This window comes from Capra hircus, chromosome 1, assembly GCF_001704415.2.
Source record: "Capra hircus breed San Clemente chromosome 1, ASM170441v1, whole genome shotgun sequence".
NCBI lineage: Eukaryota > Metazoa > Chordata > Mammalia > Artiodactyla > Bovidae > Capra > Capra hircus.
Window position 1 is genome coordinate 71,955,208 of NC_030808.1, and position 13,654 is coordinate 71,968,861.

The window sequence follows — 13,654 nt, forward strand, 5'->3', positions numbered from 1 at the left end:
CTTGCCTAGAGAATCCCATGGATGGAGGAGCCTGGTGGGCTGCAGTCCATGGGGTCGCTAAGAGTCGGACACGACTGAGCGACTTCACTTTCACTTTTCACTTTCATGCATTGGAGAAGGAAATGGCAACCCAGTCCAGTGTTCTTGCTTGGAGAATCCCAGGGATGGGGGAGCCTGGTAGGACACAGAGTCGGACACGACTGAAGCGACTTAGCAGCAGCAGGAGCAACAATTAGAGAAGAGGCCTGTGAGGAGCAAGAACTGGTTGTTATTGAAGGTGGTGGCATTAGTGGAGGGGAAGGATTATCTAAGGCTAGTTTAGTGATTTCATAACTTTGTGCAGGGCAAGTTGTACCTGTAATATCATTGCAAATCATGGCAGCGACAGGTTTAACTAGTTTGCTGACTTAGCTTATATTTGTTTTGCTTGTAAATATATGCCATTGGTAGTTATACTCTTTCTAATGAGTAATGCTCCATGAATGAATGGCATTATTTCACTAGGTCCAATTATTTATCCATTCTGCCTGGTATTCTGGCATTGGCAACATCACGGAGCATCATAGTTGCCATCTAGGTATAATTTCCACATCTGTTTAATCTTCTCATTGAAATGGCTTGCTCTTTTTTAAGTAGATACCCTTTAAATTACAGCTCAGGTACTATCAAACTTAGGTTTTTTTCCCCCAGATATTACATTATTTCTTGCATTTTTACATTTCTTACATTTTAAAATTATACTTCCATTGAAATTATTATAATATTATGGTAATATTTGGTTTATAACGTAGTCTAATAGGAAAGAACACAAAGCCTGGAACAACGCTGCCCATATACGAGTCAGGCTCTACCACTCACTAAGCCATATGGGCCTTGGGCAAGTTCCTAAACCTTCCTATGTCTGAGTTTCTTCGTCTCCAAAATGGGGAAGATAAGAGTATCTATCTCATAGGGTTATTATGTGAATAAGATGTGTTAATACATGTTAAGTGCTTTGGCACATGGTAAGTTCTAAATGAACGTTAATGTTGGTGATGTCTCTTCAACAGATTTCAGTCTGTCTTGAAGACAGATTGTCTTTAACAGGAAAAATCCCCTCATTTTACTGTTAGGTAAAAATCTTCTCTCTTTGTAGATTATGTTATGTGATTTAGTTACAGCTATCTTCACTGTCATCTAGTAAGGACTTTTGACAGCTGACAAAGTATTTATCTATCTCCAAGTCAGTCCTTCTCCCAAATAACTGCAGTATGTATTTGATTCAGCTATATGACATTCATTTTCTCTCAACCTCCTGTGATAGTGACCTTATTTTAATTCTGGTACCTGTTTCACTGGCCAGATGCTATGCCTTGTTGCTCAAAGTTGTAATCTCTGAAACTGGAATAATCTTTGATACCTTACTTTCTGATGGGAGTCTCTGGTCTTTGCAGTTCTCATCTTGGACTCCTCCTGCTTCTGTTTTTCAGGTTTATCTAGATCTCTAATCTTTTAAGTCTGTCCACTTCTAGAGCTCTTTTTTATTCAGGGTACTTTTTTAAAAATAAATTTTAAATCAAGATTAAATTCACCTAATATAAAATCTACCATTTTAAAGTTTGCAACTCAGTGGTTTTTAGTACATTCACAGTGTGTACAACTGTTGCCACTACTTAATTTTAGAACATTTCTCTTACCCTAATAATAAACTCTATACACATTAGCAGTCATTTCCGATTTCCCTCTCCCTGTATACTCTGGCAACCATTAATTAACATTCTGTCTCTATGGATTTGCCTATTCTTATACATTTCATATAAATGGAATCATACAATATTTGACCTTTTGTGGCTGACTCTTTTCACTTAACATAATGTTTTAAAAATTCATCTATGTTGTAACATCTTTAGTATTTCCTTTTTAATGGCTGAATAATATGCTGTTGTATGGATGTACCATATTTGTCTTTTCATCCACTGATTGACATTCGGGTTGTTTCCACTTCTTGGCTATCATGTGTAATGTCTGCTTCTAATTTTACATCATCATTTCTCTTCTGAAGACCTCCATTTTCCTTCCACAGCACCTGTTCTGCAGAATCTTGACTGTATTTGTCTAGTCTTCTATATTTTCTGTCTCTTATCTGGGCTACAGAGCCCTTCAGGAGAAGTTACACACTTGTTTGGTGAAATGAATTGGTGGGATTCTTGATGCAAAGCAGTTTTTTCAAGACTCAGTCAGGTTATCTTACTATCTTTCAGTTCAGTTCAGTCACTCAGTCATGTCCGACTCTTTGTGACCCCATGGACTGCAGCACGCCAGGCCTCCCCATCCATCACCAACTCCCGGAGTTTACCCAAACTCATGTCCATTGAGTCGGTGATGCCATCCAGCCATCTCATCCTTTGTCATCCCCTTCTTCTCCTACCCTCAGTCTTTCCCAATATCAAGGTCTTTTCAAATGAGTCAGCTCTTCGCATCAGGTGGCCAAAGTGTTGGGAGTTTCAGCTTCAACATCAGTCCTTCCAATGAATATTCAGGACTGATTTCCTTTAGGATGGACTGGTTGGATCTCCTTGCAGTCTAAGGGACTCTCAAAAGTCTTCTCCAACACCACAGTTCAAAAGCATCAATTCAGCGCTCAGCTTTCTTCACAGTCCAACTCTCACATCCATAAAAGACTACTGGAAAAACCATAGCCTTGACTAGATGGACCTCTGTTGACAAAGTAATGTCTCTGCTTTTTAATATGCTATCTAGGTTGGTCATAATTTTCCTTCCAAGGAGTAAGCATCTTTTAATTTCATGGCAATCACCATCTGCAGTGATTTTGGAGCCCCAAAAATAAAGTCTGACACTGTTTCCACTGTTTCCCCATCTGTTTGCCATGAAGTGATGGGACTGGATGCCATGATGTTAGTTTTCTGATTGTTGAGCTTTAAGCCAACTTTTTCACTCTCCTTTTTCACTTTCATCAAGAGGCTCTTTAGTTCCTTTTTACTTTCTGCCATAAGGGTGGTGTCATCTGCATATCTGAGGTAATTGATGTTTCTCCCGGCAATCTTGATTCCAGCTTGTGCTTTATCCAGCCCAGCGTTTTTCATGATGTATTCTGCACAGAAGTTAAATAAGCAGGGTGACAATATACAGCCTTGACGTACTCCTTTTCCTATTTGGAACCAGTCTGTTGTTCCATGTCCAGTTCTAACTGTTGCTTGCTGACCTGCGTGCTAGTTTCTCAAGAGGCAGGTCAGGTGGTCTGGTATTCCTATCTCTTTCAGAATTTTCCACAGTTTGTGGTGATCGACACAGTCAAAAGTTTGGCATAGTCAGTAAAGCAGAAATAGATGTTTTTCTGGAACTCTTTTGCTTTTTCCATGATCCAGTGGATGTTGGCAATTTGATCTCTGGCTCCTCTGCCTTTTCTAAAACCAGCGTGAACATCTGGAAGTTCATGATTCACGTGTTATTGAAGTCTGGCTTGGAGAACTTTGAGCATTACTTTGCTAGCGTGTGAGATGAGTGCAATTGTGCGGTGGTTTGAGCATTCATCTTTAGCAGCTCTTAACGTTCACTGTTCTCTCAAGATTTACCAGCTTATTGTTCATTCTTAGTAGAGGAACTTGTGTCTTCCTTTTGATGGGAACACTTTTATTTCTTGCTTTTAATCTAGAAACTTAACAGAGTCTGTCCTTAATCCATTCCACACACACACACATTTGAGTGATAAAAGCACCCCTTTTCCTTTGCACTTCCAGACTGAACTTCTTTGAGAAAGACTTTGCTTTAGCCACCTCTGTCTTTTCCCTCTCTACATCTTTAAATTGTCTTCTTTTCTAATATGAAGCCATCATCCTCTGTTTGCCAGAGAGATGCCCTAAGCCATGCTCTAAGATGTAGGATGTCTTTATTGTTTGCCATTTCCTTTCGTATAATATGTGAACACTTTTGCTGTGCCCACAATGTTTTTCCTGATCTGGCCCTTGTATACATTTTTGCACTGAACTAAGCTCCTTAGTGCCTCTGGTTTACCCTGCCTTGTAAGCTTCAGGGTTAGTTTATGCTTTTCCTAAAATAGTGTCTTATTACCCTTATCTGATTGACTAATTCCTGTTGGTCTTCAGGGCTTTTCTCAAGTGTTTCCTTTTGTAGGAATCCTTCTTTGAACCCCATGGTCCTGATGTTCTTCCTTTATTCTCTCTTGCATAGTTTTGATGAGCATAGCAGTTGTGTTTGTGCTAAATAGAATTTACCTGCTTTTCTAATGGTTAGGATCTTGTTGTTCAGTCGCTCAGTCGTGTCCGACTCTGTGACCCTATGGACTGCAGCACACCAGGCTTCGCTGTCCTTCACTGTCACCCACAGCTCGCTCAGACTCATGTTCATTGAGTCGGTGATGCCATCCAACCATCTCATCCTCTGTCGTCCCCTTCTCCTCCTGCCTTCAGTCTTTCTCAGCATCAGGGTCTTTTCCAATGAGTCAACTCTTCACATCAGGTGGCCAAAATATTGAAGTTTCAGCTTCAGCATGAGTCCTTCCAGTGAATATTCAGGGTTGGTTTCCTTTAGGATTGACTGGTTTGATCTCCTTGCAGTCCAAGGGACTTCAAGTCTTCTCCAACACCACAATTGAAAACCGTCAGCTCTTTGTCACTAAGCCTTCTTTATGGTCCAACTCTTGCATCCATACATGACTACTGGAAAAGCCATAGCTTAAGGGCTTCCCTGGTGGCTCAGAGGGTAAAGCGTCTGCCTCAAATGCGGGAGACCCGGGTTCGATCCCTGGGTCGTGAAGATCCCCTGGAGAAGGAAATGGTAACCCAATCCAGTATTCTTGCCTGGAGAATCCCATGGACGGAGAAGCCTGGTAGGCTACAGTCCACGGGGTCGCAAAAGTCGGACACGACTGAGCCACTACACCTTCTACACCTTGGACTCTATGGACCTTTGTCAGCAAAGTAATGTTTCTGCTTTTTAATATGCTCTCTAGGTTTTTCATAGCTTTTCTTTCAAGGAGCTTTTAATTTCATGACTGCAGTCACCATCTGCAGTGATTTTGGAGCCCAAGAAAATAAAGTCTGTCATTGTTTCCATTGTTTCCCCATCTGTTTGCCATGAAGTGATGGGACCGAATGCCATGATCTTAGCGTTTTGAATGCTGAGTTTTAAGCCAGCCTTTTTACTCTCCTCTTTCAGTTTCATCAGGAGGCTCTTTTAATTCCTCTTTGCTTTCTGCCATAATGGTGGTGTTATCTGCATATCTGAGGCTGTTGATATTTCTCCTGGCAATCTTGATTCCAGCTTGTGCTTCATCCAGACTGGCATTTCCCATGGTGTACTCTACATATAAGTTAAATAAGCAGGGTGACAATATTACAGCCTTGATGTACTCCTTTCCCAATTTGGAACCAGTCCGTTTTTCCATGTCCAGTTCTCACTGTTGCTTCTTGACCTGCATACAGGTTTCTTACAAGGCAGATAAGGTGGTCTGGTATTCCTGTCTGTTGAAGGATTTTCCAGTTTGTTGTGATCCATACAGTCAAAGGCCTTAGCATGTTCAATAAAACAGAAGCAGATTTTTTTCTGGAATTCTCTTGCTTTTTTGATGATCCAACAGATGTTGGCAATTTGATCTCTGGTTCCTCTGCCTTTTCTAAGTCCAACTTGAACATTCTGGAAGTTCTTGATTCACATACTGTTGGAGCCTAGTTTGGAGAATTACAACAGAGACTTAGAACAGAATTAGTAGAACAGATTAGAACAGAGATTTTTTTCACTTAACGTTGATCCAGATTCCAGGGTAACAGTTTTAAATTATACTCCTGAGATCCTTGTGTTGTCTTCTAAAGTTTTCCTAAGCTGTTTATCCTCTTCTCGGTGACCCTACTTCCCATTTTGTCATTACCCTTCCTTCTTCTAGATCAGCTCCACTTTTATCTTTATTATGTTTAACTTTCACCCAAGATATTGTTTGCTTAAAGAAAATGTTTTGTGTGAAATAAAGAAAAAAGAAGGACTAGAAAAAGAAAAGGAATGGAAAGGAAAAAAGAGAAAGATTAAAAAGTGAAAGAGAAAAAGAGGGAATGGGGAAAGAGAGAGAGAAGCTCAGTTCTAAGATTTAGTATAGTGCCTAGAATGGTAGGCATTGGAGAAATGTGGTTGATTAATCAATTCTGCTTTGATGCTGATGCTGCTAAGTTGCTTCAGTCGTGTCTGACTCTGTGTGACCCTATAGACGGCAGCCCACCAGGCTCCCCCATCCCTGGGATTCTCCAGGCAAGTATACTGGAGTGGGTTGCCATTTCCTTCTGTAATGCGTGAAAGTGAAAAGTGAAAGTGAAGTCGCTCAGTTGTGTGCGATTCCTTACGACCCCATAGACTGTAGCCTACTAGGCTCCTCCGTCCATGGGATTTTCTAGGCAAGAGTATTGGAGTGGCTTGCCGTTGCCTTCTCTGTCTGCTTTGATAGTCTGATACTAAAATGACCAACATGACTCACCCACCATACCAGTTTACTTCCCTTTCCTCCACCATACCACAGTTGTGTTTTTAAAAAACTTTTGTCAAACTGCTTGCTCTGCCGAAAGTGGAAGTGAAGTTGCTCAGTCGTGTCCAACTCTTTGCGACCCCATGGACTACAGCCTACCAGGCTTCTCCGTCCATGGGATTTTCCAGGCAAGAGTGCTGGAGTGGATTGCCATTTCCTTCTCCAGGGGATCTTCCCGACCCAGGAATCGAACCCTGGTCTCCAGCATTCCAGGCAGACGCTTTACCATCTTCCAAGAGATGCTTAATACATTTTTGTGGAGTTAAGCTACAGGGTTGAATTTAACTTGATAAAATTAAAAATTAACTTGATGGGTGGTTGGTGTTATAAGACACCCTCCACATCTTGAAAGGTCATCTTTTTTTTTTTTTGATATGATTTACTCTTCTTATGATTTACTTTATAAGCCAAAGGGAAAAAAAAAGAACACTTTTCGTTTACTTTCGATTTATTGATGAACTGTAATCTTAACTCGGCAAACTCATGTGGTTATTGATAATACTTGTTCAATTAATTAAAAAAATATTTTCAATTATATAATGTGTTTCTTTTTCAGCTTGTGAAACTGTGTATTGCAATGATTGATACTGGAAAAGCCTTTTGTGTTGCAAATAAACAGTTCATGAATGGGATTCGAGACCTGGCACAGTATTCTAGCAATGATGCTGTAGTTGAGGTTAGTATTATTAAACTTAGTTAAAATGATCCATGCAACATGTTATTAAATAACTGTATCTATTTACCTTATTAATAATGGTGGTCCTTAAAATCAGAAGTGGAAAAGCTATCACCTATTGGTGCTATCTTATATAATTCTGTGTTCTAGGACAGTTAGAAGGTGATGGTTGATCTGTGGTGTAAATATCTCTTTACTACACTTGCTGCTAGGTGAGCTGAAGCATCTAGAGGGGCACCTGAGCAGGTAGGGTAGGATCATGTTTATTAGTGCAAGCAGAGAACATTAACTTAAGACTAGTATCTAACTGTACATTTGGGGGGCTGCATAGGAAAGTTCTGGTGGACTAGCTATGTTAGCTTAGACTCCCTGCTCTATTATGTGGTATTATAATGTTTCTTTTAAGAGGAATAATAGCTAGTGAAAAAAATGGTATAATTTGGTAATTATGTGATCTATAGATACCTAAATGCACACAGTCTTGATACACTTACTTTTAACCTTTGCCATTTCAATTAGTTAGTATAATAGTATTGATAGGCAGTTTAATTCTTTGACTGTTCTTGAGTTTTATTCAAGGTAGTTTTACTACCTGTAGACTTCTATGCAGACCGTGTCTGAGAAGTAGTGAGATTGTCCTAGTGAGAAATAAATGTTACTGTTTACACTGTAACTAGATCTTTCTGTCACAAATGCTGAAAATACGTTTTTCTACCATATATTAAAGTAGCTCTTAAATAACTTGGTTTTCTTTTGATTTCTTTCCCAGACAAGTTTGACCAAATTTTCTGACAGTCTTCAAGAAATGATAAACTTTCACACAGTAAGTGTTAGTAAGTAGGGGTTATTGTGGCCGTGGTAATGCTTTATTACTTTTCTTTGGCGGCAATATTTTATAGAATTACTTAAGTTGGAATTCACAGACTTTGATTTATTAACAACTTTTTAGTTGGGTGGGTCTAAAATTCGTGTGTGTGTGAGAGAGAAAAGATGGAATATACATGTGTATTATTTCCTATCCTGTAATAGTGAACTTTAATTTCAATGAAGTGCATACTCATAAAAGTTAATTTTTTCTCTTTAAGTTGTCCCTTTGTAAATTTTTAAGCAGTTATTTCAAGAAGAAAGACAGATGTACAAGTCATCATTGTAAATTTGGCTATTTCTTTTAATTACAAATATATCCCCTTTGTCTAATAAGTTGCTGATATGAAAGACTGTTGTATTGTTTGAGCTATTTATGTGTGTGTTTAAGATATGAGGACAGATCTTTAAGAATGAGGGATATATGTTACTTTTGGAATGTGATGAAATGCCTTTATACAGTTTGTAAAAGTTTACTGGAAATATGGTACTTTGTAAGCTATATATATTTTTATAATTTTTTAAAAATCTAATATGTATGACTCATATAATTATTTATTCAGTGTTTCAAAATTTAACTGCCTATAAGAGGGGAATATCAATACTTATATTCTTTGTAAATTCTGCTACTTTCTGGTTTTTAGTTAATTTGATTTTCTTGTTTTTTTTTGGGACAACATGTTAAGAATGAATTGATCTGATAATATTTATTTTAATTGTGGTTCAAATTTTATTTATTCCAAAATTATGCAAAAGCATCTTCTTCAGTTTCTGCTGTCAGTTCTTTTGGTTATGTATCTAGGTGTAGAATTGCTGGGTCATAAGTAATTCTATGTTTATCTTTTTGAGAAACCATCAAACTGATTTCCACAGAGGCTACAACATTTTACATTCCCATTTACATCCCTACTAGCAATGTATGAGTGTTCCAGTTTTTACATCTGGGTCAAAACAAGTTTTTACACTTGTTATCTATCTATCTACCTATCTTCCTTCCTTCCGTTTTGTTATAGCCATTGTAGTAGGTGTGAATTGGTATCTTATTGTGGCTTTGATTTGTGTTTCTTGCTTGACTAATGTGGTTAAGCATCTTTTCATCTGTTTATGACCATTTGTGTATTTTCTTCTGCCATTGGTACCATTGTTGTCCGCTTAAGTAATGTGCCCATTTAAAAATTTGTTTAAATTGAATTTTTTATATACTCTGGATATTAAACCCTTATCAGATGTACGATATGTAAATAATTTTTCCTATTCTGTAAGTTGTTTTTTTACTTTCTTGATAAATGTCCTTTGATGCATTAAAGTTTTAATTGTTTTATTGAAGTATAGTGAGTTCACAATGTTATGTTAGTTTCAAGTGTATAGCAAAGTGATTCAGTTATGCATATATATATATATATATATATATTCTTTTTCAGATTTCTATTATAGGTTATTACAAGGTATTGGATATGGTTCCCTGTGCTATACAGTAGGTCCTTGTTATTTACCTATTTTACATGTGTTAATCACTCAGTCGTATCCAACTCTTTGTGACCCCATGGATTGTAGCCCACCAGGTTCCTCTGTCCATGGAATTGTGCAGGCAAGACTACTGGAATGGGTTGCCATTTCCTGCTCCAGTTTTATATGTAATAAGGTATATATGGTAATCCCAAACTCCTAATTTATCTTCAACTACCCCCCCACCCCCCCCCCCCCCCGCCAACTATCCCCTTTGGCAACCCGAAGTTTGTTTTCTGTGTCTGTTTATGTTTTGTAAATAAATTTGTTTATTTCTGTCAGTTTTTTTAAGATTCTGCATAAATGATATCATATGATATTTGTCTTTCTCTGTCTTTCTTACTTCACTTGGTAATTTCTAGGTCTATCCATGTTTCTATATTTCATTCTTTTTAGTGGCTGAGTAGTATTCTAGTATTATGAGTAGTTATGTGTGTGTGTGTGTGTGTGTGTGTGTGTGTGTGTGTGTGTGTACCTACACACCACATCTTCTTTATTCATTTCTCTGTTGAGGGACATTTAGGTTGTTTCCATGTCTTGGCTACTGTAAATACTACTGATATGAACATTGGGGTGCTTGTATCTTTTCAAATTAGAGTCTTCTCTGGATATATGCTCAGGAAGGGGATTGCTGGGTTATATGGCAAATTTGTTTTTAGTTTTTTAAGGCACCTCCATACTTCTCCATAGTAGCTGCACCAGTTTACATTCCCACCAGTAGTGTATGAGGGTTCCCTTCCCTCCACACTCTCCCCAGCGTTTATTGTTTTTGGATTTTTTTGATGATAGCCATTTTGAGTGATGTGAGGTGTTACTGAGATATTGTGGTTTTGATTTGCATTCCTCTAATAATTAGTGATGTTGAAAATATTTTCATGTGCCTATTGACCATCTTTGGAGAAATACCTGTTTAGGTCTTCAGCCCATTATTGATTGGGTTGTTTCTTTTTTTGATTCTTAGCTTTGTGAGCTGTTTGTATATTTTAAAAATCCCTTGTCAGTTGTAATGTTTGCAAATATTTTCTCCCATTCTGTAGGTTTTCTTTTCATTTTGCCTCTTTAGGTGGGTTTATTCCCAGATATTTCATTCTTTTTGATGTAATAGTAAATGGGATTGTTCCCTTAATTTCTCTTTCTGATATTTGGTTGTTCAGTTCAGTTCAGTCGCTCAGTCTTGTCCGACTCTTTGGAACCCCGTGAATTGCAGCACGCCAGGCCTCCCTGTCCATCACCAACTCCTGGAGTTCACTCAAACTCACGTCCATCAAGTTGGTGATGCCATCCAGCCATCTCATCCTCTGTCGTCCCCTTTTCCTCCTGCCCCCAATCCCTCCCAGCATCAGAGTCTTTTCCAGTGAGTCAGCTCTTCGCATGAAGTGGCCAAAGTACTGGAGTTTCAGCTTCAGCATCATTCCTTCCAAAGAACACCCAGGGCTGATCTCCTTTAGTGTACAGAAATGCGATGAATTTCCATACGTTAATTTTGTATCTTTTAACTTTACTAAATTCATTCATGAGCTCTAGTAGTTTTCTGGTAGCGTCATTAAGATTTCCTGTGTGGAGCATAGAAATGCCATGTGCAGACAGTGACGGTTTCACGTCTTCTTTTCCAGGTTAGATTCCTTTTATTTCCTTTTCTTCAATTGCTGTGTCTGGGACTTCCAAAACTATGCTGAATGAAAGTGGTGAGAATGGGCATCCTTTGTCTTCTTCATTATCTTATAGAAAATGCTTTCATCTTTTCATCATTGAGTATGATGTTAGCTGTGGACTTGTCATATATCACCTTTATTATGTTGAGGTATGTTCCCTCTATGCCTATTTTTGGACTAGTTTTTATTATAAATGGATATTGAATTTTATCAAAAGATTTTTCTGCATTGGTTGAGATGATCATATGGTTTTTATTCTTCAGTTTGTTAATGTGATGTTATCACACTCATTAATTTGCAGATATTGAAAAGTCCTTGCATCTTGGAATAAATCCCACTTGATCATGGTGTATCATCCTTTTAATGTATTGTTGGATTCAGTTTGGATTCATATTTTGTTGAGGACTTTTACATTGTGTTCATCAGTGATACTGGCCTATAATTTCTTTTTTGATATCTTTTTCTGATTTTGGTATCAGGGTGTTGGTGGCCTCATAGAATGAGTCTGGGAGTGTTCCTTACCTTGCAGTTTCTTGGAATAGTTTCAGAAGGATAGGTATTAACTCTTCTCTAAATGTTTGTTGGAATTCACCTTAGAAACCGTCTTGTCCTTGGCTTTTATTTGTTGGGAATTTTGAAATTACTGATTCAGTTTATGTACTGGTAGTTGACCTGTTCGTATATTCTGTTTCCTCTCGGTTCAGTCTTATGAGAGTGTACCTTTCTAAGAATTTTTCCAGTTCTTCTAGTTGTCCTTTTTAATTGGTGTGTAGTTGCTTGTAGTATTCTCCCTATGATCTTCTGTATTTCTGTGGTGGTGGTCATAACTTCCCCATTTTCATTTCTGATTTTCTTTATTTGGTCCTCTCCCTTTTATTCTTGATGAGACCGTCTAAAGGTTGACATAGAAATATTTGCAACAGTGACAGGTTTACTTCTCTTCCAATCTGGATTGCTTTTATTTCCTTTTCTTCTCTAATTGCCGTGGCAAGGACTTCCAAACCTGTGCTGAGTATAAGTGGTGAGAATGGGCACCCTTACTCTTGATCCTAGAGGAAATGCTTTCAGCTTTTCATTGTTGAATTAGTTTTCTTTTCAAAGAACCAAGTTTTGGTTTCATTGATCTTTCTGTTGTTTTTGAAGTCTCTGTTTCATTTATTTCTGCTCTGATCTTGGTGATTTATTTTCTTTTACTAACATTGAGTTTTGTTTGTTGTTCTTTCTCTAGTTGCTTCTTATGTAAGATTAAGTTGTTTGAGACTTTTCTTGTTTCCTTAGGTAAACTTGTATTGCTATGAACTTCCCTCTTAGAACTGCTTCTGCTGTATCCCATAGGTTTTGGATAGTAAATTTACTCTTTCAGGCATTCGTCTTTAGACATTTAAAATTTTCCTCTTTGATTTCTTCAGTGAGGCACTGGTTGCTTAGTAGCATATTGTTTAGCTTCCATCTGTCTGTAGCCTTGTAGTTGGAAAAGATGTCAATATTTGATATAATTTCAGTTTTCTTAAATTCACTGAGGCTTGCTATATGTCCTAGCATGTGATCTATTCTGGAGACTGTTCCATGTACACTTGAAAATAGTGTGTGTCCCACAGCTTTTGGATGGAATGCTCTATAAATGTCAATTAAGTCCATCTGGCCAAATGTATCATTTAAGTCTCATGTTTCCTTATTGATTTTCTGTCTGATTAATCTGTCCATTGATGTAAGTGGGATGCTAATGTCTACCGCTTTATTGTATTAATATCAGTTTCTCCTTTTATGTCTTTTAACATTTGGCTTATATATTGAGGGGCTCCTATGGTGGGTACCTATATATTTAAAACTGTGCTACCTTCTTTTTGAGTTGATCCTTTAATCATCATGTAGTGTCCTTCTCTGTCTCTTGTCTTTATTTGACAGTATATTTTGTGTGACACAAGTATTACTATTCCAACTTTTCTTTTGATTTCTAGTTGCATGGAATACCTTTTTTCCATCCACTTACTGTCAGTCCATATGTGTCTCTAGATCTGAAGTGAGTCTCTTACAGGCAGCAGATATACAGGCCTTATTTTGGTATTTATTCAGCCAGTCTCTGTCTTTTGGTAGGAACATTTATTTCATTTACATTTAAGGTGATGATAACCAATATGTATGTTCCTGTTGCTATTTTCTTAATTTTTTTGGATTTGTTTTTTGTTAAGTCTTTCTGTTTTCTTTTTTTGTTCTCTTTCTTGTGGTTTGATGACTCTCTTTATTGTTATATTTAGATTCTTTTTTCTTCTTTGTATGTGTATCTATTATAGTTATTGTTTTGTGGTTACCATGAGATTTTTATATAGGAGTCTATATTTGTATGTGCTTGTTTTAAATTGCTGACCTTTTAATTTCAAACACATTTTAGATAACCTTCATTTGTACTCACCTCCCCTCATAATAACTGTT

The 13,654-nt window shown here is 37.6% G+C and overlaps 1 protein-coding gene across 6 annotated transcripts in view; it reads left to right on the top strand.

The window, feature by feature from the left end:
• The window catches only part of ACAP2 (ArfGAP with coiled-coil, ankyrin repeat and PH domains 2), a 161,870-nt gene that overhangs the window by 65,554 nt on the left and 82,662 nt on the right, over positions 1 to 13,654 (top strand). For all 6 annotated transcript variants that reach the window (XR_001917891.1, XR_001917892.1, XM_018046482.1 and 3 more), the window contains exons 3-4: positions 7,083 to 7,202; positions 7,972 to 8,025. Coding sequence is in view for 4 of the 6 variants with exons in the window: in XM_018046482.1 (XP_017901971.1) it covers positions 7,083 to 7,202; positions 7,972 to 8,025 (174 nt within the window). In the remaining 2 variants the exon portion in view is untranslated. The remainder of the gene's footprint in view (positions 1 to 7,082; positions 7,203 to 7,971; positions 8,026 to 13,654) is intronic.